This window comes from Strongylocentrotus purpuratus, unplaced genomic scaffold, assembly GCF_000002235.5.
Source record: "Strongylocentrotus purpuratus isolate Spur 01 unplaced genomic scaffold, Spur_5.0 spur5_scaffold_15, whole genome shotgun sequence".
NCBI lineage: Eukaryota > Metazoa > Echinodermata > Echinoidea > Camarodonta > Strongylocentrotidae > Strongylocentrotus > Strongylocentrotus purpuratus.
The window spans coordinates 30,874,635-30,899,558 of NW_022145600.1; the positions used below are offsets into that span (position 1 = coordinate 30,874,635).

The 24,924-nt window shown below is 35.0% G+C and overlaps 1 protein-coding gene across 2 annotated transcripts in view; it reads left to right on the forward strand.

Moving 5' to 3' along the window:
* LOC373195 (ADAM) overlaps positions 1-24,924 on the forward strand; it is a gene marked incomplete at its 5' end in the record, with an annotated part of 63,781 nt that overhangs the window by 34,192 nt on the left and 4,665 nt on the right. The window contains 14 exon segments of one of the 2 annotated variants that reach the window (NM_001366411.1): positions 682-818; positions 7,944-8,015; positions 8,552-8,721; positions 10,554-10,638; positions 11,166-11,311; positions 11,828-11,999; positions 12,710-12,880; positions 14,277-14,394; positions 14,712-14,814; positions 15,316-15,514; positions 15,972-16,049; positions 16,582-16,699; positions 18,566-18,634; positions 24,387-24,534. In NM_001366411.1, the coding sequence (NP_001353340.1) occupies positions 682-818; positions 7,944-8,015; positions 8,552-8,721; positions 10,554-10,638; positions 11,166-11,311; positions 11,828-11,999; positions 12,710-12,880; positions 14,277-14,394; positions 14,712-14,814; positions 15,316-15,514; positions 15,972-16,049; positions 16,582-16,699; positions 18,566-18,634; positions 24,387-24,534 (1,786 nt within the window). 2 annotated transcript variants of the gene reach the window in all.

The following is a 24,924-nucleotide window of genomic DNA, read 5'->3' on the forward strand; positions in this document are numbered from 1 at the left end:
TGTGATGACTGAAAGGCTTTTAAGTCTTCCATGGACAACATATTTCAAAACAATGCAGAATGAGAGGCTGTGAAATAGAACAAGGGCATGAAGAATGCTGGGGGAGGGGGGGGGGATTTATTCTTGTAATGTATAATTGTGACATTGACAGTCATTGACATTAATGTTTTGAAGTGTTGTGACACAGCTGGTTAGTTGTAGAAAACCTCACATTAAACCTGACCTTCGTTTATGTCTTCTAGACAATGAGCTACAAAATTTAATTGAAGGAAAATGGAAATCATTCAATTGTTGGGATATTGATTACAAAATTAGTGTTTAATTGTTATTGATTATCACTCAGGTTTACAGCTGCACATTACAACTATAAATCAGCTCCCTCTCCCTTGCCACAATATTAGCATTAATATACATGTAGTATGATAAAAATATTTTTGATGAAAGTTTGATTATACATGTCAAATCCATTTCATTTCAGTCTCTAGCAATGAGGTGTTTTTCTACAATTTCTTCTAATGTACATCACCAATATCAACCAAGGGCTATCTGATCCCAAACTCCAATGCCAATAATTCACTTTACTACAACTTAATTTTAAAAATACTGCTGTTTATTTTTAGGTTTAATGATATCTTTGAGTGTCTAATTCCATTTATTATTATTATTATCATTTGTCTGCAGTGTTTGACGTGGATTCATCACATCATGAGCAACTTCAGCAAGGAGCAGAGGAGCCAGCCCTCGGGCACCGAACCCGGAGAGACGTCCATTCTGAAACTAAATTTATCGAGCTAGTCATCGTTAACGACTATCAAGAGGTATGTGTGTAGACTGCTGAATCCATAAGCAGAAAGAAAAATGTTAGTCTTGATAACGATTTGATTCAAAACTTTGATTGTTTTCTCTTTATGGAAAAATATGAAATGTGATGGAAGGAACATGCTTTGTACAAAACAGATAAAATACATTTAAAATCTAATATAACAAGGCTTATTTTGACTAATTTTTAAAATAATTATTATCATTTTTTTTTGTTACAAGCAATTTTTTTATTTTATTACTTACTCAAAGTTGGAGTTGGAAGATGAAACTAAAACAGCGTCTCAATTTTGCGTTGAACTTTTCCAGCATCAAATTTTGAATCAGTGGATGTAAAAAGCCTACATTTTACATTTATTTCTTTTGTTGGAGCGAGCAACTTGTTTTTCTTTGCACATTTGATTTAATTTTAGTATTAAAAACCATCCTTGTCCTTGTTGGTGGTTTTGCTTACATGTCCCTCAGGGGTAATTTCTTTTGAGGATTGAATTTATGTCTCACTTTCTGCAATTTTTTTAATTATTGTTTTGAAGGAGAAACATGATTAAAACATGAAAATTGATTTTTCAAACTGTCGGACTTAAGTTTTCATACGGCAAAATAGTATTAATCGATTGATTGGTTTTCATGTGAACATCTTTTTTCTATCCACTCCTTCAAAAAACCATTTGATACTTTAATCAATAACTCAATATTGACAGCTGGTGCATGTGACTGAAGTTTCCATATGGTTAAAGATGAACCAATCTTGTCATCATTAAGTTCTATGACATCAATATTTTGTTTAGATAATTGTTTTTCTTTACATCTTTTATTTATAAGTAATTTCATATATCCTTGAAGAAGTTCATCTGGTTAGTAGTAATTCAATAAATTGAATTTTCACTGTTTCACAATAAAAAAAGGTTGTTTTACCTTTGAGAATTTCTGATGATGCCTGCAGTAACAAAGTAGGTGAGAGTCTCACAGGTAAAACAACCTTTTTGATTGTGAAACAATGAAAATTCAATTTATGGAAGTAATTTCATACTTATATACATGTAGATGGGTTAAAGAATTCAGTGAATTTAGATTGTATGATTTTGGTGCTATTTTTAATTGTATGAAAACAGAAAGGATTATGTACGTTTGTACAGATGAAAATTGCATATATATTGCAATTGAATGCATGAATGGAGCTGTTACAAAACAAACATGAGACTTCCATCTCAAGTTATGAATATTTCATGTTTTGGTCAATCTTCAACGAACAAATCCAAAAATACCTGTCCTCTTCTTTTGGGCTAAAAGGATAAAGACAGAAATTACAAGTTCTCTTTTATTTCATGTGACTCAAACTCACTCTGATGACTGGTTAGAATTTTAAAGTAGTCACCTGAAGAATCAAAAGTGTTTTGAATTGATGCAAAGGGGAAGCCTTACTGATCAAATATAACAACTTCCCTCTTCAAAATATGTTTGGGGCCTGCAGTAATCATCTCTCAAAAATGTTAATTTTGAGATCCAGATTTTCTGCCTTCAGCGGTCCTCTGGAGAGCGTCAAGATTCATGACATCACATGGGAGACAACGCTAGCCACAAAATTGCATTTTACGTCTTTCCATGATATCTATATGATTTTTCAACAAATTATTTGTGTTTTCGAGAGAAAATCTTTCCATCCATATATAAATTATCCATAATTATCAGTTGTTGGGAATTTTCTTTGGGTGACTTCAATTTTAGTAGGTCATGTACTTATAGCGGCTGAGTAATGAGCCTAGAAAGATAGTAAGTGGGCCCGACACCATGTGCTTAACACAGGTCTTTATGTGCAAATGTTGTGGCTTTTATCGAAGATGATGCTTAGTAAGTTTTTGTGCATTTGTTTTTATATCACTTGTTCAAACAACCAATATACTGCAAAATAAACAATACAGAAGAAATCATAGCAATTTTCTCTCAAAATACGGTTCCCATACCAGAACTCAAGATTAGCTTTGTCATTCTTCTGTCTCCAAACAGACAATAAAGTGTAATCATGTTGAGCTGTAGGGAAAGCTTTAGAATCCTTTCTTTTCTAAAAATTCAATTTATTCTTTTGTAAATTATCTTATAAAAAGAAAACAAAGCAACTAGCATGTACGCATTATTTCAAAAGTACACTGTGAGGTATTTTTTTTCTCTGGATTTCTGACCTTTAAGGACAATGATTTGGTGCATTATCTCTCTGAAGCAAGGCTTGGGAAGATAGGCTTTGGAAGAGTTGGTTCATTAATGAAATGTCTGCGTTCCTCTCTTGGCTTGAATACCGAGCACACGTTTGGTAACGTGCTCGTAATGTATATCGCTCGTCTGGCTGAAGTTTGCTTGCCTGCCGCACAGGACCTCTTTCGGCTGGGCAATGCATTAGCGCAGGCTTAGAGCCCTTGAAGTATGCGTGCCATGAATAGCAAGCAAGAGTGAACTACCAGTGCACTTACCGGTATGCTAGCATGGAACACTTCTGGTTTGAGTACCTCTGGTTGGACCTGTAAACATGTTCATCTATATTCTTTGATTGTTATTCAATTCAAAATAAGAGATATCTTTTATTAGGGAAGTTGAAACTTCTTATGGACTGGAAAATATGTGCAGTTTGATATGATTTGATTTTCTTCTGCATTCATATATAAGTACAACAGTTTTTCGATAACAATATCAATATAAAATACAAAAAGTAATTTTCTGACAGTGAATCATAAATAAGGAGATATATATAACAATTGTTATTTCAAAAACGAAATGATTAACTGTCATGAATGCTAAATTTCATCAAACATAAAATTATTTGCGGAAGAAGGACTGTGATTGTAAGTTGATTGATGCATCCAAGAAAAACCGACATAATTTATAATTCAAGATGCTAAATTCCTTGCAAAGGAGATAATCTTTAGAAAAAAATGTATAAACAGTAAAATATACATCAATTTTTTTCCTCAGTGAGAATTATATGGCTATTTTTGAAAATCTGTAGGAACTGTTTACAGGCAATTGAACTTTCTTGATACTAACAAATTATCTCTGCTCCAATAAAATCAATTTAAATCATCAGATGGTCTAAAAAAAAATTCTTTCTATACATATATCCTTGAGTGACATACAGTATACTGTATATCCTAGCATTTATCTTCATCAAAGTGAAGGTAAAATGATAATTGAAATGAGATATTTGATAGAAGTCCAGAAATGAGGAATATATCCCTTGTGAATTTATCTGTCACTTGGAAGCTTGCCATGTCTTATAGGAAGAGGAATCGTTTTAGAATCAATTTTTATTTGTGACCTCGTATTAGAATTGGAGATGAACTTCATTTGGCGAAAGATGGAAATAGATTCCTCTTTTGGGGATAATTAGTTGTCGAGGGCGCAGGTTTTCACGGAAGAAGTGGGTCTTATTTCAGGAGTCGTCACTTTTATTTTGGACTTGTGATAAACAAGAAATTGGCAACACTTTCATAATGATTGAGAGATATTTAGAATAGAACAATGATACTAACTGGTCAGTCTGACCAAGAACTACATATGTGGGGGATAGAAAAAACAGGTGCATGTGCAGGTGCATAGGCAACAAGAAGAGGGGGGACGAAGATATAGAGAGAGAGAGAGAGAGAGTGAAAAAAGGAGGGATGGGAGGGGAGGGGAGGAAACACTATACTTTCCATACAATTTCCTTTTGAGAAATGAAAAGAGGAAAATCTTTTGAAACAGTTTGTTACATAATACATATTTAATTATTGATAAAACATTGTACTTTGCTTAGTGTGTAAACAAATGGTAAAGTAGCATTTGGCTTCATAACTTCTACAGAATACAGATACAACGTGTTTGTTATTTTACACTACACAATACTTGTAGGTCTGCGAGTCACACATCCCCATAAAATCAAGTTTCTATTTTGATGTGATTACTATACAGGCCGTGTTGCATATATATGAAATTAAGAAGGCAAAATAATAGGCTCACTTGCTGATCATGCATTCATAACATATATGCATGCACATTAGTTATGCAATAATAATAATAATCGTTAAAACAAAAAGAGAGATCTATATGAAAATAAAATGTACTCTAGGTTGATGAAATCAGCAATCACCAGTCTGTAGACTGATGTCGGGATTTAATAGTAGGAAAAAAGAGAGAATTATCATAATTGTTCACTCTAGCCATTAGAAAACAAAAGGAACAGGGAAGTTAAGAGTTGATGAACCAATAATCACCATTCAGTATAATAGTGTTTTGAAATGGTAGAACTAGACGAAAAGAGATATAATGATCGTATTCCACTATTCCGTCATTCTAGCCATTAGATGAACAGAAAATGAATAAAATTGTGCTTTAGATCAACGAACCGGCACTCGTCACTCCGTTGAATGGGGTTTGGAAATGATAGAAAGAAAAAGGAGAATGATCATAATTGGCCTCTCTATTCCTGGAGTGGCAATTACCAGTTGCGGCTCGTCTCATCTTATATGGACCGTCACCGTCATGTAACTGATGCGGGTGATGCATATATAGAGGGGCTCCGTTTTGCAAGCCACCATTTAAAGATACTCTCGATTTGTGGTATCCGGAATTGCATTTCAAGTGAAACTGGCTGAGCATAATTCTGAAATTGTTTGTCGTGCTGTAGGTGGGTGGGTCAAGACCAAAAAATTGAAACAAATTAACAACATACGTTATGAAACCACATTTGCAAGAAAGCACAGCCCACAATTTATGCACTCCTGCTAAAGCTAGACTTCCTTCTTTTATTTATTTGTTTAAAATCTATTTTTTGGATAGGGAGGGGAGTTTTGTACTGAGCTGTCAAACTATTATACATGTTCGCCCAATTTCCCCAACATTATTTTTGATAGGTCATTTAATTCTAGTCTTAGATATTAGACTGGGAATTTTAAGGATATTTCATATTTGAAAAATTGTAAGAAATTACATTCTGTCATTACCTGAACTCTAGAACACCTTTAAAAGGATCTGGATTTCAGGCCTGCGGACAGATTATCCATGAAACCCAGACTTGGATGAGGGAGGCTAGCAAATTGTCGGCTTGAAACGGATAAGAGCTGCATGGTTAAATTCTAGGTCGGGTTCAGAGCTCTTCTCTACCTACATAATATCTACGTGAAATACAAGATATTCATTCATTAGTTAAAGAATTGTACACTGATTAGGAAACCTGGCATCATTTAAAGATAATCTTTATCTTTTCTTTTCAAATTCATTTGTATACCGGTAAATCAATGATGTTTTGCTTAATTATTGAAATTAACTTTTTGTTTTTGCGATCAGCTGCAATGGTTTGAAAGCACTGTGAAAAATTAATAGTCGCTGCCCTCAGTGTGAACACATCCACTGTGTGGGGGCAATGATTAGATGGTGTTCTGCTGCATGTATTGGTCCATGTAGCATTAGTGGTGCAAATATGAATGATGGTTGTCATCAATGTGAACATATCCATTGGCCAAGGGTTATGCGATGATCTGATGGTGTTCTGTTTCATAGTATATTGGTACATAAAAATGCAATGGTTCTGTATGAAACAAATGTTCCCTGCCCTCAGTGTGAACACATCCACTGTGTTGGGTGATGATTAGATGGTGCTGTTAACAAAATGAATGATGATTGCCATCAATGTGAACACATCTATTGGCCGAGGGTGATGTGATGATCTGATGGTGTTCTGTTTCATAGCATTGGTAGCTGCAAGGGTTCAGCACTCTGTGCGAAATGAATGTTTGCTGCTCTCAGCGTGAACACATCACTGTGTGGGGTTAATGATTAGATGGTGTTGTTTAAAAAATGAATGAAGATTGCCCTCAGTATGAACACATCCACTGTATGAGGGTGATGATAAGATAGTGTTGTGCAAAAGTTAATGTTCGCTGCCCTCAATGTGAGCACATCTACTGTGTTGGGATGATGATTATATGACGTTAAAAAAGCTTGATGATTGTCACCAATGTGAACATATCCATTGGCTGAGGGTGATGTGTTTTGATATGATGGTGTTCCGTTGCGTAGTGGAGGTAGCTAGTGTGGTTTTATCTTGCATGGTTAAGGGCCATTGGGTAGGGTAAGAAGAGAACCAGTTCTAAAGGTGAAGAATATTTATGACATACTGATTAGCAACATGGGAGTTATGGTCAACTTGTTTCATCTGCTCGTCTCTGTCATTTCCTATTTGAAATCTTTTTATCATGGTTAGTACACTGTCATGTGTTATTAAAGATAAAGACCAGTTATGGTCATGCGATTGCATTGTGAAAGAAACGTTGTGAAAGAAACGTTGTGAAATCGATCAGAAAAGGTTGATCATCTAGCATACACTGTAGATGTACTGCAAGGTTCTGGAATCGTCAAAATGATAAGAAATTTGTCCCAGTCTTCATAAAGTTACAAGCACTGTACACAGAAAGATGTATATGGGACTACGCACACGTGCGCGACACGTGCGTTTTTATCTCTCACACACCAATAGATAAACTAATTTACCAAATATGTCAATAAGTAGGCGGTTTCCCGGCAAATTTTTTATCATCATGTATTATTCAAAACATATTCTTTCACATGATTGGTAATAAGAGCTTCCATTTCATTTTTTGAAATTGGGGCATTTCCAATACTGGTTTTTACCTTTAAACTGTCCAGACTTAAGTAAAATAAAAGAGGAAGGCACTCTTTGCAGTTATGATTTATCATGTGAAGGATTCTTTTTTCTTTTCAAATATCTTTTAAAGTAACTCATATCTTTTAGGCTTTGTTAACTGCGATGGGTGCCTTTGGTATTGATAAATTTATTATTTCATTGTCTTGAGAGTGAAAACATTTTTTAAATAGAGAAAATTCAATTCACCTCAAATTTATGACAACTAGATTGTAGAATGCATCAGCCATGACAGGAAATTAGGATTTATGAATAATTTATTTCAACATTTTATTTTTTATTTTTTTATTTGAGGAATTTACTGTTAAAAGAAAAATAACGACCGAAAGAAAATCATATAATCGGAATTGATGAGAAATTACATGTGCAGATGAATACATTAAAACTCAAAGGTTATGGTTTTATTGATTGTTCTCTTCTCTTTTATCTTTTCATGCAGTTTCTACGCCAAGAAGAGAATGAAACTATCGTTGCAGGAAGAAGTAAAGAAATAGCCAATGTCATGGACATGGTAAGATGTCATTGAGTTTTGTTATTTATTTGATTTTGTTTGTTTACTTATTTGATTTTTTAATATATTTGATTTGTTTATTTTTTTATTTGTTTATTCATTATTATTTGTTATTATTATTTTATTTTATTATTTTTTTTAAATTTATTTGTTTATTCATTTATTTATTTATTTAATATGTTTGTTTATTTGTTTATTGATTATTTTGAAAGATATTGAAAGCACTCTGTTACTGCATAAAAAAGGTACTGAAGATTAGAACCAAAATAGAACTTTGTTTTTATAATGTTTCTTAATTCCATCATTGTTCTTAAAGTTGATTACACTTTCATAGTGTTCAAAAGAATATGGCTTTCTTCATTATATATCCAAAGCACTACGTATTTTGTTTTGTATATCTTTTGCAGTATCTGGTTTTGGAAAGAATAAAATACCTATGATTTATCCCCAAAGAAGCACCATTTTAATGCTTTATATATACAGTGTATATATATATAACTACTATTTTCTTGTTAATGAATATCTTTTTACCATAGATCTACCGTCCAATGAATGTTCGGGTAGCGCTGGTGGGCGTGGTCACCTGGAGTCAAGGAGACCGTTTTGTCGTTAGCTCCATCCCAGGAAACACGATGGGCGAGTTTCAAAGATGGAGAAACAACGAACTACTCCCAGATATCAAGAACGACAATGCACAGTTCATAACGTAAGATTCACTTTTAAAGCTTTTCTGTACTAGTTTATGGGAGGGATGTAGACCACACTGCAAGGTCACTGGACAGGTAGTTATCTCATCAACTCAGCTCCCAATTAACATAAGAAAAAGAGGATCATGGGTGACCAAGGATCACCGATTAGGCATTGTTTTCTATATAGAGGGAGCAAGTAGCTACCAGTAGGACAGTGTGGCTTTAAGGCCTTTAAAAGTGTTGGGCCTTATAACAAAAGATGATTATATTGTAATAAGTCACAAATGCATTAGTTCACTTACTGGAGTATTGAACCTAGGACTATACATTTCCAAAACCACATTTCCATTGATGAGCATTTACACCCCCCCCCCCAAAAAAAAAAAAAAAACAACAACAACAAACAAACAAGTAAATTTATGTTCATGTATTTGACTTGAATTAAGATGGTTTATTAATAAAATTTTATCGCAGATGAGGGCCAAGTGGTAAAAATAGTTAACAACAAAAACACATATATTGAATGCATAACAACAAATTTAAATGTAAAAGTATTTATAAGGAAGTGGGATATGTGCAGATAACTATGGGAATTGAAATCTTGAAAATTCTGTTTTATGAATTTGTTTTGACGAACTAGATGTCTCCCTGATCATGCACTGCTAAACCTTAAATGTCACATTTTATCTAACAATATAAGCCTGTTTTGAAGAAAAGATGGATACCGAAAATAATCTGCATTATTCTGGGTATTATGAGTAGACTGAATGTCTGTAGAAAATGTATGACTGATTTATTGGTCATTTGACTGGATATTAACATTTTGGTAATTGTTTTTGACTCCCACTCGTAAAGTGATGATATACTACCCTTTATTTTGTATTTTCTCATGCCAGCAGATGTTCTGCATCTCTAATTTTAAAAGGGTACTAGCCTAGTGTTTACATACATGTAGCCATATGCATTGATAGCTCTTTTGGCTTCAGATCAGGTGATTTAAAGGGCAATCCAACCCTTGTAATAAGTTCATTTGTATGAAAGCAGAAAAATAAGATAAGGAGGATGGTGAAAGTTTGAAATATAAGATCACTAAGTCTTTGCTAATCTCAAATTGGCAGTTTGGTCAGTGGATGGTGATGTAGTCGCGGATAACTCTCCCGCTTGTCATGTACAGAAATACAATACACCAGTTTACAGTTGTGTGCGCCATTTTAAACTAAGCCAATGACCTAGAGGTCATGTATTTATGCGTAAATTAAGATTGCGCCCATGCGAATTACAATGACATCACTGCTTACGCACTGCGTTGTGCGCACACATCATCATTTGCATTGGCGCAATCTTAATTTACGCATAAATACCACTGACCTCAGGTCATTGGCTTTGTTTTAAAGCCAATTACAAGTCTGCGCATGCGCACTGAAGTAACCGTAAACTGGTGTATTAAATTTTGTTTTTCTCATAAGTGCCTTCTCCATTTGGGCACTACTCAAAATATATTATGAATAGCATATTATTGTAGGTCCTCTAAAGAGAAAGAAGTTCCTGAGTAAAAATGGGAATGTTGTCTGCTACTTCATCACATAGACATGACAGATTCAGCCAAGAGCCCATACCTATAGTGATTAACAACTTACAAAAATTCACATCTTTTTCATTTTTTGTCCGATTTCACTCAAACTTTCACCAGTCTACTTCTCTGAGTTTTCTGCTTTCCTCTAGAGTAGTTTGCTATCAAGGTTGGATTTCCCTTTAATCATGTGCCATTGAAAGGGTGTACCTTTTATTGGAATCCGCTCATCCGGTAATACAAGGATTAATTATGTCTGGGTTGAATCATCTATTACAGGGGTGTGTCGTTTGATGGGAGCACGGTAGGGATGGCTTCGTTAGGAACGATGTGCTCCGATGAGAGATCGGGCGGAGTTAGCCAGGTAAATATCATTTGTTATTTTTATGTCTTTTGTTTCTCCCTTTCTCTCCCTTTGTCTATCTTTATCTTTATTTCTCTCTTTCAATCCTTTCTCTTTTCCTCTTTCTATATCTCCTCTCTTGGCTTCATTCTAAGCTTTTCTCTCTTTCTGTCCCTCCTTCCTTTCTATCTATATCTTTGGCCCTCCCTCTTTCTATCACTCTATCTCTTTTCTCTCTTTCTCCCTCTTTTCCTCTTATTTTTTTATTTTGTTCTTATGTTTAATTGTATCCTCCTTCCAGCTTATCATTGTTATTGGATTCTTTTACAAATCATGAAATTCCTAATTTTGGTAACATTTTATGTCATTTTATACATCAAGCGTCCTCTGTTCTGCATTGTTATCTAGGACCACAAGATGGGCCATAACTAGGCTTCATGCACAATACATCCAATAGAAAACACTGTTTCTACTTTCTAATTTTTCTATAACAATGTAATTCCAACAACACACACATTAAGCATCATCTGTTTTGCATTGTATTCTAGGACCATGATCGCAACGCAGCTGTTGTTGCTAGCACCGTCGCCCATGAGATGGGCCATAATCTAGGCTTCATGCACGATACCTCCGATAGAAACTGCGTTTGTGATGCTCCGTCCAATGTAGGCTGCGTGATGGAACCCTCTAGTGGGTGAGTACGTCCAGTCAGGGTCATTGTCTATGACTGTCTGAAGGTCATGTTATGATATTCATTTGTAAGAAAGAGCTGTGTACATTCTAATCAAATGACTGACTGAGTTTATATTGTGTTTATTTACAAAAAAATAAACAAAATTTGTGGGCATGGTGTTGATAATTTTCAGTTAAGCATAGGAGGATACTCATAATAAGGAGCAAAATAAAACTCTAAAGATAATTTAGATTAAATCATTTTTACATTTATAATATTGGCTAATTTATGACATTTTTCTATCTAACCAAAGATAAACCAAATTTTTTGATTAAATCACTTTTAAAGGTAGATTCATGATATTGGCTTATTTACTAGTATTTCTGAACCAGATTGATTATGCTATGAGGAAGAAACTAGTAACCACATGGATCTATCATGTATGTATGTATGTATTATATCAATCCAACCCTTTGGTTTCTACAAATAAATAAATGAGTTATTTACTATTACATATTTATCTGCCCTTCTCCACAGACCGATCCCTCCTACAAACTTCTCAACGTGTTCTTACACCGACCTTAAGACCTCTCTTGAGAAGGGTCTAGGAGCGTGTCTCTTTGACTATCCTGATATGATCTTTGACGGACCCATCTGTGGCAACGGCTTCTTGGAGGTTGGAGAGGAGTGCGATTGCGGAACAGTAGAGGTTAGTGACATGGACAGGCCTGATAATTACCAGATTTAAATCGGTTTTCTGATTGATTTTTTTCCCGATTTTTTTTTTTTTACCCAAGGGGGGGGGGGGGGGGGGGGGAGGGTTTGGGGAGGGGGGTGAATTTTTTTTTTTTTTTTTTTCTTGAGTGATAGTTGGGGAAAATCAACATCTTTCAGCAGCAGCCATATAATTCATGCAAAAGAATAACAAAGCTTCAAAAATACCATTTAGTTTAGGCAATGAAAAAGAAAATGGTGAAAATATGTCAAATATGGTGTACTTTTGCAAATTATACAAGTGCACGTGCCAGATATTCATATTACAAGTTTTATACATGATTTTGGTTATCTTTGCAAACATACAGTTGTCCATACAGTAGGTTTTACAAACAAGTGTGAAGTGACATCCCTGGCCAGGATCTAAATTTTTTTTAAATTATCTTTTCTTTTGTTCAATTTTCCACTTTAATACAAGGAAAGAGATATTCATATCAATTCAGAAGTGTTGAGACAGTTAGTATCTTACTATTCACCAATCTGAAGCAAAGGAATCTGATAAAAAGTCTTGTGTTGGGCTTAGCAAAACTATACTTGTATCAATTGGTGTGATATTGGTATCATTTTCTCTCTTCTAGTAACTGTTTTGAGTGCATTTTTTTTTTTAACGTTTTACAATATTTTGCATTTTTGTTGTGATTATAGGAATGTTCCAACGACTGCTGTATTCCTGCTACCTGTCGTCTACATGAGAATGCAACCTGTGCTGTAGGAGAATGCTGTGAAGACTGCCAGCTGAAGAAGGCCGGTGAGGTTTGCCGGGATCTCAGTAACATGTGTGACCTGCCAGAATACTGCACTGGTCTGTCTGCTGAGGTAGGTGTATTGGATGGAGGGATGAATAAGGGATGGAGAGGTGTATTGAAATGAAGAATTAAATGGGGGATGCATGGATGAATAAAAGTTTGATGGAGGGATTGTAGGTTGAAAAAAGGGATAGATAAATGAATAGATGTATCATGTATAGTAGAGGATGGAGAGATAAATGGAAGGATTAATATAAGGATGGATAGTGAAATAAAATAATAGATAGGTTGAAACAATAAATAGAGGGATTTAGGGACAGTTAGAAAGTTGAAGGAATAAGTTTTATGTAAGGATCAATGGATACAATGACATTTGGTTGAAAACATACAATGTTGAAAAAATACAAGGTTGAAATCCGAAAGAAATTGATTAACAATTACTTCATTTTTCATTCCTCAGTAGAAAGTATGATAATCTCCTACTTTCTTTACCGGCTTCAGAAGCTACGTGCTTGGCACAGCTGTGACACTGACCCAACAAAGAGGCTCATTTTGAAATTGATCTTGCTCTGTTTTGACAAACATGATCATAAATCTAAAGTTGAGGGTAGTCCAACAGATTGCGTTGTCATGATTTAATGTGGTACACATGAAACATTAGACATCAGACTTTCACAATATGGTCTTAAACATGAAATGTAACCATGTTTAGTTTACTTAGATTACATTATGATGACGGATCTAATTAGGAAGTGGTATGAACAGGATGAGGCCGGAAGGAAGAGGTGGTGACTCTATTGAAGTTACAAAGAAGTGTATCTGTGGGCTGGGTTATGTCATGTGACATTCCCTGGCCAAAGTTGTAGGATTACAAGTTGAAAACAGAAGGGACACTGATGAAACAGTCTAAAATTTGTGTAATGGATTTAATTGAAAATCAGAATATTGTGTTGGGAGATTTTGGAAGAAATGTGAATCATAGATTGACTGAGTTTTTTAAAAAGTTGATCTACAAGTAGCAAATGGTACAGCATGCAATTAGGCAGCCAATTAGGGCCATTAATGCAGTGAAAAGATAAACCTGAGGGATGACAATTTAGACTTGATGGTACATGTAATGTATGAAAGTCAGTCTTCTAGAACAGAAATATGCATAGTGGTTACTTTGGTACTTTGATAGAAGATTGATTGATATTTGTCAGGACGAAGAAATAAAGAGAGGAAGGGGGGAAAATACATTTTAGTAGATCAAGAAGTAAAGGGAAGTTGCAAGGGAAGAAATCGTGTAGACTCTGATGTGTTCCACTTTTAGGAAAGGGGAATATTATGCACAGATTGTTTAGATACATGTATAGTAAAGCAAAACCATTAAAAGTTCATGTGAAAGTCAAACAAGTCAGATTTATCCAAGGGTATAGATATCGGATGTGAGGATTAATTCACTAATTGATTCCTTCCAATTTTAGTGTCCAGCCAACGTGTACAGACAGAACGGTCAGACGTGTGCCAACATGGACGATTCCACCTGTTATGATGGCCAATGTTTGGCCTTTGATGACCAGTGTGAGAAGATATGGGGGCCAGGTAAGACCAGTCATAACAGGGGCACGGGAAGGGGTTTTGTAAAAGAGGGGGGTATAATGAAAGAAAATATTCTATTTGAAATACTGATATACATTTTTTTTATAAAGTGTATCGGAAAATACATGTAAAAATCTTTATTTCTTTTATGATTCCTACCAAATGAATTATAAATTTTAAATGAGAAATTATGAATCCTGACAGTCATGTATTGAAATTAAAAAGACTGAATTTTCTTTACATCCCAAACTAATGCTAAATCGTACATGACCTTTCCCCTTTACATACATCATTTTGACGTTTTTATCTTTTGTTCATAGGAGCTGAGGTAGCACATGAAAACTGCTTCAATTTCAACACTCAGGGCAGCTCTTTTGGTAACTGTGGAGGTACGAGTTCATCGTTCCAAGCATGTGAAAGAAGGTAAGATGTTTGTTGTGGTGGGGGGGGGGGGAGGGTTGTAGATCAAGAAGGGTTGTGGTGATAATCTTGATTTTTTATTTTAAAAGTGAAAAAAGAGAGAAAAAATGAGATAAATCGTATCATACCATAAGAAAATGTGACCTTAGTCATGACAAATTTAGTGTTTTGCAAAATCCTGTAATTTAGTACAAACAAATGTGTAAGTTCATAAAGACTGTAGACTCACAAAATTGTTTCATAATTCATGAATTACAAGCAATCACAAGCTTTCTTTAATAACAGTCAGGTAAAACAAACACACTATCATTGCAACCATAACTTCAATAGTTGACTCTCAAATAACAATGATTGTTTAAATCTCTTTCTCCCTCTAGTCATGTGAAGTGTGTTGGAGGAAGCCACTATCCTATCCCGAGTTATTTAGCTAAGGCCAGGCAATAAATGTTGATATTAATTGACTCTCAAATAACAATGATTGTTTTTCTTTTTATTACCTCTAAGTCATGTGAAGTGTGGTAAGCTGATGTGCGTTGGAGGAAGCTCCTATCCCATCCTGAGTTCCCTAGCGAAGGCCAGCCAGGGTTATATCTGGGACGAGAACAACAACCAGCATACCTGCAAGTCTGCCTCCATTGACCTGGGTCAAGACGTACCAGATCCGGGTTATGTCGCCACAGGATCGCAATGTGCACCAGGATTCGTGAGTACCTCAGGGATTGAATGGAAATTCTGAAATTGAAATTGAAAGAAATATAAAAACAAAGAATAACATAAGAGAAGGTGATAGAAGGAAAAACAAAGAATAGCATAAGGAAAGACAGAAAGTGATAGAAATATAAAAACAAAGAATAAAATAAGAGGAGGTGATAGATCTTAGTTTATAATGCACTTATTTTACTCATTTGAGGTATTTGGAGACAGAGATTGTTTGAAGTAGAAATGCCAAATTATAGGAAATATTCAGGAAATATATTGTTTAACCAGAGACAAATTGATAATTGTTATTATACTAAAGGAGGTACCCATACCCAGTTTAACTTGCATTGATCCATGATCAGGAAGTTGTGCGGTCATGACTTATATCTTAATTGAATTAATTTTATTGAATATGCAGTATATTAATGAAGTTTTGTATGATTTTGTTGCTTTCTGTACAGGTGTGCAGTGACTTCCAATGCCAGAACCTATCATCTCTAAACATCAGGGCATGTCCTCATAACTGCAATGATCATGGGGTAAGAAGCGCATCAGTCTGTTTATAGTATCTGGTCGTATTCATATCTGTCCACATGGGCTTATCCTTCATAAACCCATAGCCAATGTTCTAAAACAAGGGATAGTCTCAGTAAATGAATCTTAGGTTACCACATATGACCAATCATATGATTAGGATCTAGGAGTGAGTTGTATAAAAGCCAATGAACTTATGATAAACCAACAGATTAGAACATTTGAATTCCATTGAAAGGATGGAGTTTTAGTCAGAAGAAAAGCATTTTTATGTTGTAATTTCAGTCATACCACTTCATTTTATGTTCAGTATATCACAGGTATTTTCCAGTGGGAAATATAGATATTTTCCAGGAAATTGTCAACCCTGATGAGAAGGGAAAATCTTAACTGGGATGTATAGGGAGGGATGATTTAGAAATATATCAAAACCACATTCAGATATGCTCAAAATCTTGCTCTGATCTCCAGTCTACCTTATTTGTTATTGCAGATAATCCTTGTTTAATGAATGATTGTTTTCCTTTCCAATTGCAGGTGTGCAACAGCAAGAATCACTGCCACTGTGACCCTCAGTGGAGCCCCCCTCTCTGTAACACTCGTGGGTATGGAGGTAGCATTGATAGTGGTCCTGCCAGAGCTACAGATCAACCAGGTATGTATCCCCCTTCCTCTCTCTCGCTCTCTCTACCCCTTCCCGATACACATCTCTGTATTGTCTCCTTTTCAGAAGAACTACAATGGACCCAGTACAGCACCCTGTGGTACCGTAAGGGTTATTTATGAGCACTGTTTAAGTAGACTTTATTGTCATTAGGCATTGGTGCATCATCCACACTGTGCCCCAAATCTGTTCCAAATTTCCCATTGCAAAAATACACCCCCTCCCCCCCCACATATCCTAGTTGCAATGTCTTGTGCTTGCATCACCCAAAATCTTTTGCGTGAAATTTCACTTGGATAATTGCAAGAGATATGAGTTTGTTGAATGGCCGATCGTATTAGTATTCCTCTAAAACGACCCAGCTTTAAAATACAGAGTTGACATTTTGAATGATCAAGTGATTCAAAGGAGAAGTAATGTAAATTATATATTGAATAGAAGTCAATTTTATTGTGCACAATACTGTAGTATCCTTCCCCAGCTTTTTCATTTTCATCATGTTTGTGATTATTTTGTCTTGTTTATAATTTATCTAGATATCATTATCATTATTTCTATTTGTCTTGTTCTCACTTATTGTGATACTTCAATAGTCATCTTTATTTTATTATTTATATTTTGGAAGTGTGCTAGTATGTTTAATTGAATCATTTAATTTCATAAAACATTTGGTTGACTCTCAGAGTATAAGTTTTATGGAAATGGAATTATTTATATATTTCTCTGTTCATGTATGACTAATACTTCTATGCATGTATTGATCAGAAAATGTGGGGAAAATTTGTTGTTCCATACAGGAGTTTGTACACTATTATTATTAGATATAACATATACTTTGATGTTGTTCAAGTTACGCATATTTATTTTTATTACACACGTATGTTAAAAAACCTTAACAGCTATATTAAGAAGACATTTATCAACACTAACTTTTGTGGGTTTTAATAACATGGTAATACAATCAAGATTTATGTGTTCGGTTGCAAATTTCCAAAGATATCATACAATCACAATTTTATTTTGATGGTTCTTTCACGATTCACTCTCATAATGATCAATAATTGGTTAACATTGTCCATTAAAAGTCAATGAATGAATAAAACAAGACACAAGTAGATTGGTCACTTAATACTTCATCTTCTATCATAAAAATAGAATTATTTGTTCCTTAAACATAAGTAAAAGAAGTAGAAATGTCAGATGCTTTTAGGAATGATTTCAGGCTGATCGATAACGCTGCATGATCGCTTAGCTTGCTTTGCCATTTGAGCTGAATAAGTTACAATTTTTAGCTTTACTTGATGTTTTAATAACTTCTCATTCATTGGATTTTCATATCAAGCCAAAGGAAAAGGGATCTAATATTTTAATCATTTGACTACTACTATTACTTTTATCCATTTGGTTTGATAGAAATGCATTTATTAAGGATTAGTGTGAACTAAGTCTAGAGAAAAAAAAGTTTTTAATCTTAATTAATTAATATTCTAATATTTGGGGGAATAACTAGGGATTATTAATTCCAGAGTGAAAGAATCGGTATGAAAAGAAATTTATTTTGTGCTGACTAGTTTTATTTGGTAAATGAGAATAACAGAAAAAGGATTAACATATATTAACCATATTCGTAAATAGTCTGTTAAAGCTTTTAAAGGTACTTCTGTATATATTTATATAACAGACAGGGGCTGACATAATATTCTAACCACATAACGGTATTGAGAAGAATATATATATATATATATATATATATATATATATATATACTGAAATTCAAAAGTCAAATACTGTTTTGACACTTATTCAAGCACAGTCTTCTGTCAACCTGTACGACTGGTATTCTTCTCTTCCTCACAGTAACCCCATTCCCTAATACACTCTCGCAAAGCACCAAATCTTTCGTCACAAGAAAAATTATTGTCCGAGGTAACTATGGAAACTCATCAACTCGTCGTATTTGTTGCCAATTTCCGATCCTCTGCCTGCCCTTCTAAAGCAGTGAAGGAAATACGAGACGGAAACTCTTCTCTCTTCTTCGATCATCTGATTCTAATTCATATTTCATGTACTCACTCTCTTCTCCATTCATCTTGCATCATGTCTGCCAAAAGACTTCACGATTAATCCCTACTACTTCATCAAATTGGCAATGCTGTTCTTGTTGCTGCAAACCATGCTTGTTTTCTTCATTACATCGGTCTTATATTCACAGTCAACCGTAGTACATGAGACATAGTTGCGTTTTACATGTATATGTGAATACAATGGTCATAAAGAGTAGATGACTTTTCGATCCTTAATCTTTCTTTTGAAACCTTAATCATTCAGTAAATAAAGTATGCTTTATTTGATCCAACGGCTGTATAAACAGTGAGATACAAAGATGTTCAAACAGTACATCATACTCTTTCCATACATGTAGCTTGGGCCGAGAAAAAAAAATTAGGACTAAGAAAAGCAACTGTTTTAAAGTCTTAGATAGCTTATATTTGAAGTTGTTCTAAAAAGAAAGATGTTTTATGCTACCAAAACTATGACCTTTGGAAAGTTCATCAATGAATTGACCCTCTCACATGTATGTATTAATGGTAGATATTCAATTCCCTTTGATTCTTCTTCTTAGATGAGGATGAGAGATAATTTTTATTTAAACAAAAATATGTGTGAAAAGCATGCATCACCTTGGTCCTTCTCTGTCTGGAATCTTTCCTGAATTTGTTAATTTATTAACAGAAATTGATTTTTGAGAGGGTTTTGATCTAGAGGAGTTTGAGTTTTTTAAGTGTTAAATTCCATACTAACACCTTGACATGGAAAAGTATGAAGTGTTTGAAAGTTATGCAGGTGCAGTGTTTTTTTAAAGAGGAATACCCGTTTTTCACTGCAATTTCTTTCATCGGTTTATACTGGTACTTTTAACAGTCAATTTTATTAAACACCCTTTCAATAACAATTAACTCCAAAAGATACTGCCCTCAGCACTAAAAATAACAATCATTTTTAAAACTAACATTTCACCAAGCGTATGTGCTCATGAACTAAATATAATACATGATATTTCACCATTGTATGTGTTATTTTACATAACAAATGTTTGAGAGCCTGGTATATGTTTTTAATACAATTAACAATTCCTAATTAACAGTTCTGCATAGAATTCTTGCTTAGCTGTTGCTCTAACTAAATCTAACATTTAACTAATTCTGTTATTTTTATACTCCACACTTTGACACATGGCACTATATCAATTCAATGTTTTCAGAATATATATATATATCCATCATTTATCGATATCTATCTATGTCACTATTGACCAACAATCATTAGTCATGTTAGATGTGAAGATAGGTATTCTAACCATAACATATTACTAAATTAACACATTGCATCTGGGAAACATATGGCTCCTGTAGTGAGCCTACAGGAATGGCAAAATTCAGTATTCAATGAGTTAACTTTATTATATTCAACATATATGTATTCACACTAGATGATTATAATCCATAGATTTAGTTTTGAGGTTGTTGTAATGTCTTCAAAATTGGAACATATTTTTTATTTGACTTTGGGTATCATGTAGAACAGCTGATCCACCGTAATGCTAGTTATCCATTTCCAGTGGGAAAAAAATGCATCACTATAAATGACATATCATCATACTCATTCATATTTCTCGAAGTGCTTTAGAAAGGACAGTTATATAGGAAAGAAAGCGTGTTTGTAACATCTTAACCTGTTCACTACTCACTTCTATTTCTGCCACAGGCTTAATACATGAGCCACCTGGTTTTAGTAAGCAATGGGTTGAGAAAAGTTCAGCAAACAGTAGATTACAGGTTCAGTTATTGTGTTAGTGCCCAAGGTTCAGCGGTATTAACTATTTTTTACGAGTCACATGGATAAGATCGAGCATATGTATAGATGCTTTCTCAGATACATACAGTTATCTTCCAAGGTGTCATATATGTGTAGTCAAATGTCTGATAGTCCTTCAAAACATATTTTATAAACGTGTGGGTTCACCGCACTGACTCTTCAGTTTGAAGGTAATAAACCTGTAGGTTCTGGGTCGGGTAATAAAAACACAATCTTTAGTTTATGTACAGTAAGACCTGACTTCAATGCTATTTTTGTTCTTGTAAATTTCCCACTTTTTCTTCATCCCTTCTTTGAGCTCTTCTCTCTTTGAAGTGTAGTCTCTGTCCATTCTGTCATGTATTGCCTGTGTACTTAATGATGCATGAACATAAATGTCTTGTCGCTTCCGCATCATTGGTCATGAGTCATGACTTGTGCTTGTAAGGCTAGTTTTCTCCTTCATGTACTCTCTCTCCCTCTCATTTCTTTCTACCCCACCCACCCCTCTCTCCTTTCCTTCCCTCCCAATGTATCTATCTATGTATCCTCATCGTTTCTCATCTTTCTTCTTGTAAAGCTTCAACTCTTTTCCACTTTCTCAAAACTCTGTCCCTGTATCATCTCTTCTGTTCTTCTGTCTGTCTGTGTGTGTCTCCCTCTCTCTCTCTTTCTCTGCCCCCCTCTCTCTTCCGAGTGTCCCCATCTGCTCTGTCAATCTTTTCCTCTCCCCTCAAACGTCCTTTCCCCCTTTCTTTCTTATCTTCTAATGTATCTCCTGCTCCATCTTTCATCTGCCACTGCCTCCATTTGTTATGCTTTATCTCCACCCCCCCCCCCCTTCTCTCTCTTTCTCTCTATCCCTCTCTGAAAAGTGAAAAGACAGGAAACACCTAAACATCAAACTTAGGAGGAGCATGAATAATTTGGTTGAGTGTATGTGAACTGAATTACTTGATCTTAGAGTATATACGCTGTAACTCAGATTGAGACTGTTCTTTTAAAGAACTGTAAGCAGTAGTTTATCAGTTTAATAGATTAATATACTTCAATTTAGAATCATTTTCTGTAGTCTCTGCACTTTAAATAATAGAGTTGGTCATGATCACAGGAATAAAATGTTTACTCACTTTTTCTAAAACAATAATAAAGTCTCCAGTGAGCAGAAGAATTCCAAACCCCCTAAAAATGACTCTCGTAAGTGCATATGGTTAATGTAAAAAGGGATTTATTATCTATGCATTATCAAAGCAGGTAATTCTCTGGGGATTCTATACTTCTATATGTGCATGTGAAAATTATCAAGAGTTATAAACACATATGGTGGGATGATAAAGATTCATATATTTTTTCAATCTAATATACAACACAGTCATGAGGTGAAAAATGCCCCTTACATTTCAAATGCATTTTAATGCTCACTTTTACAAAGAAAGGAATTTTTGTGTGTACCTGATTATTACAAGATATATTTTTTTCTGAGGGGGGTGGGGGGGGGGGGGGTGAACTTGAGGATTTATTGTTGTTATTTGTATTGTTGCATCCTATGCATTGTTTACTTCCAATTGATGTACCCCCTCCCCCCCCCCCTCCCCCACTCTTAGAAATAAATAAATGCCCTAAGGGAAAAATAGTACTTTTGCATGATTTGACAAGAGAAAGCATCAAACATATTAACCAGTATATTCATAAACATGTCATACATGTATGAATAAAAAGGTGTGATATATTCGACTGAAGTGTACTTTCAAGTCGTGTATATGAATGATCATGCGAACTTTGTGTTTAGGTGCAAGTGTCAGTCAAATAATTGGTAATGGGTAGGTTTTGAAGATTTGCAGTGGCTAAAAAAAATGATGTAACATCATAGTAATGATTATAAACTGTATTAACTTCATAAGGCACATGCATGTACTGTGCATGTAGCCCTGCAGTGGTATATCTTATGTGAAACATGTATGGTTGGGTCACTTGGGTGTACCTAAAGGCTGTACCAATTGGTAAATATCACATTTAAAGGAAATCCAACCTTGATAGCAAACTATTCTAGAGAAAAGCAGAAAATCAGAGAAGAAAACTGGTGAAAGTTTGCATGAAATCAGACCAAAAAAAAATGATACTAAGTTCTGAATTTTTTGAAAGTTGTACCGGTAATCACTTTAGGTATGGGCTCTTCAAATTGGCTGAATTGGTTATGTGATGTGGTGGCAGATAACTTTCCCATTTGTTCAAACACACAAAGTGACTAAAATTTCATTTTTTTTCTTCAAAATATATGACTCAGGAGGATCTTTTCTTTTAGAGGACATATAATATAATGCTATCCATAATATATGTTGAGTAATGCCCCAAAGGGAGAAGACAATTAGGAGAAAACAATTGGGAGAAAAACAGAAATTAATGATATTTTTGTATACGACAAACGGAAGAGTTATCAGCGAATACGTCACAATTCACTGACCAAACTGCCAATTTGAGATTCGCATAGACTTAGTAATCTCATATTTCAAACAATTATTTATTATTAGTCTCATTGTGAATCACTGTGATATCTTTATATTGATATCATGCTGTATGTTTAATAACATTGTCATGGTTGCTTGTTTTCATTGTGAAAGTGTTCATTTCAGATATGAAATCATTGTATTTCCATGATTACCATCTTCATTCATTGCAAGACCAGTGTCTATGTATTCATGTATTTGTATGACAAGCATGGGCCATGAAGTATTCACATCGTAGAATTATTTACCGTTATTCATATGAGTGTCATGCATTTGTTACATATCACATGTATAAATGTATATATATATATTATTCCATTACAAGCATGAATTTGGTTGTATACACATTAAGTATTTCATTTGTTAATATGTATTCATTTTCCATGAATCTCGAAATAGCATGAAGTATTGCAAGCAGAGTTTGTACATGTCATATTGTACCATGAGATTGCTATTTTTGTGATGATCACTCATGAAATGTACATGCAGGTTACCCTAGTTCTTTACATTCTCCTCTTTTTCCCAATTTTTAGAGGCTACAGTTATTACTGTGGTAGTATAAGACCGCCCCCCCCCCCCACAAAAAAATGCAGAAAATGCTCATAGAACTGTACTTTTACATTGCCACTTCTTTACTTAGATCACCCTCCTCATACACTCCTGCTCACATGAAATTCTACCCCAACTATTAAGAATGCCACTTCTACATCTGCCCTTATTATGAATATGCCTGTTCCTGCCCCCTCCCCCATCATCTTCTCCCCCTCTTTCTTTTCCTCTCCTCCAACAACTCATCCTGCTCTTCCTCCTTCCCATCTTTCTCTTCCTCCTTCTCCCCTGTTTCTCTTCCTCCTTCTCCCCTGTTTCTCTTCCTCCTTCTCCCCTGTTTCTCTTCCTCCTCCCCTTTTTTCTCTTCCATCCCTCTTCTTCCACCTCCCCTCTTTCTCTTCCTCCTCTCTTTCTCTTCCTCCTCCCCCTCCCCTTTTCTCCTCCCCTCTTTATCCTCCATCCCTCTTTATCCTCCATCCCTCTTTATCCTCCATCCCTCTTCCTCCTCCATCCCTCTCTCTCCTCCTCCTTCCTTCCTCCCTCTCTCCTCCTCCTCCCCCATCTCTCTCCTCCTCCTCCTCCTCCTCCCCCTCTCTCTCTCTCCTCCCTCTTTCTCCTCCTTCCCCCCTCTCTCCTCCTCCCTTACTCCTCATAACTGGCAATCTTTTAGACGATTTACTTCAGAACAATCATCATCGGGATTACTGTTGCCATGCGAAAACAGAACTTTAACCAATCCCATCCCTTTATTTCATCCTTATGTTCTACAGGCGGTCCTGGATCCAACATGGTCATTGTGCTCCTAGTCATGTTCCTCTGTGTACTCCCAGGCCTTGCTCTCATTGGAATCCTAGTCTACTGCAAGAGACAAACTCTTTCTAAGATGGTCTCCAAGTCCAAGGGAACTACAAAGCAAACGTAAGCAGACTGTCCCGAGAACAGTGATATTCTTGTCATCTCAAAAACTATTTGAAATGGGTCTACTTTGATTTGAACAAATTCAGAGAGATATTCCTTCATAGTTTCGAATCACTTTACCTTAATGCAAAGATATGCCTTTTGAAACAAATCTTGAGTTCAAGTTATCACAGAAAATTGGAGTTTACAGACTCAAACCAACTGGCACTGACTGCTCAATACTTATATTACATTGTATGTAAGAGCAATTTTAAAGAGCCGAGTAATAAGAAAGAAAAAAATTGATGAGAAGATCTGGCTAGTTATCCCCAATAATGGCCAGTAGAGCAAAAGAACACATCAGTAAATGTGATTTCCAACAAATTTGTGTTCTTTGGTATACATTTTGCT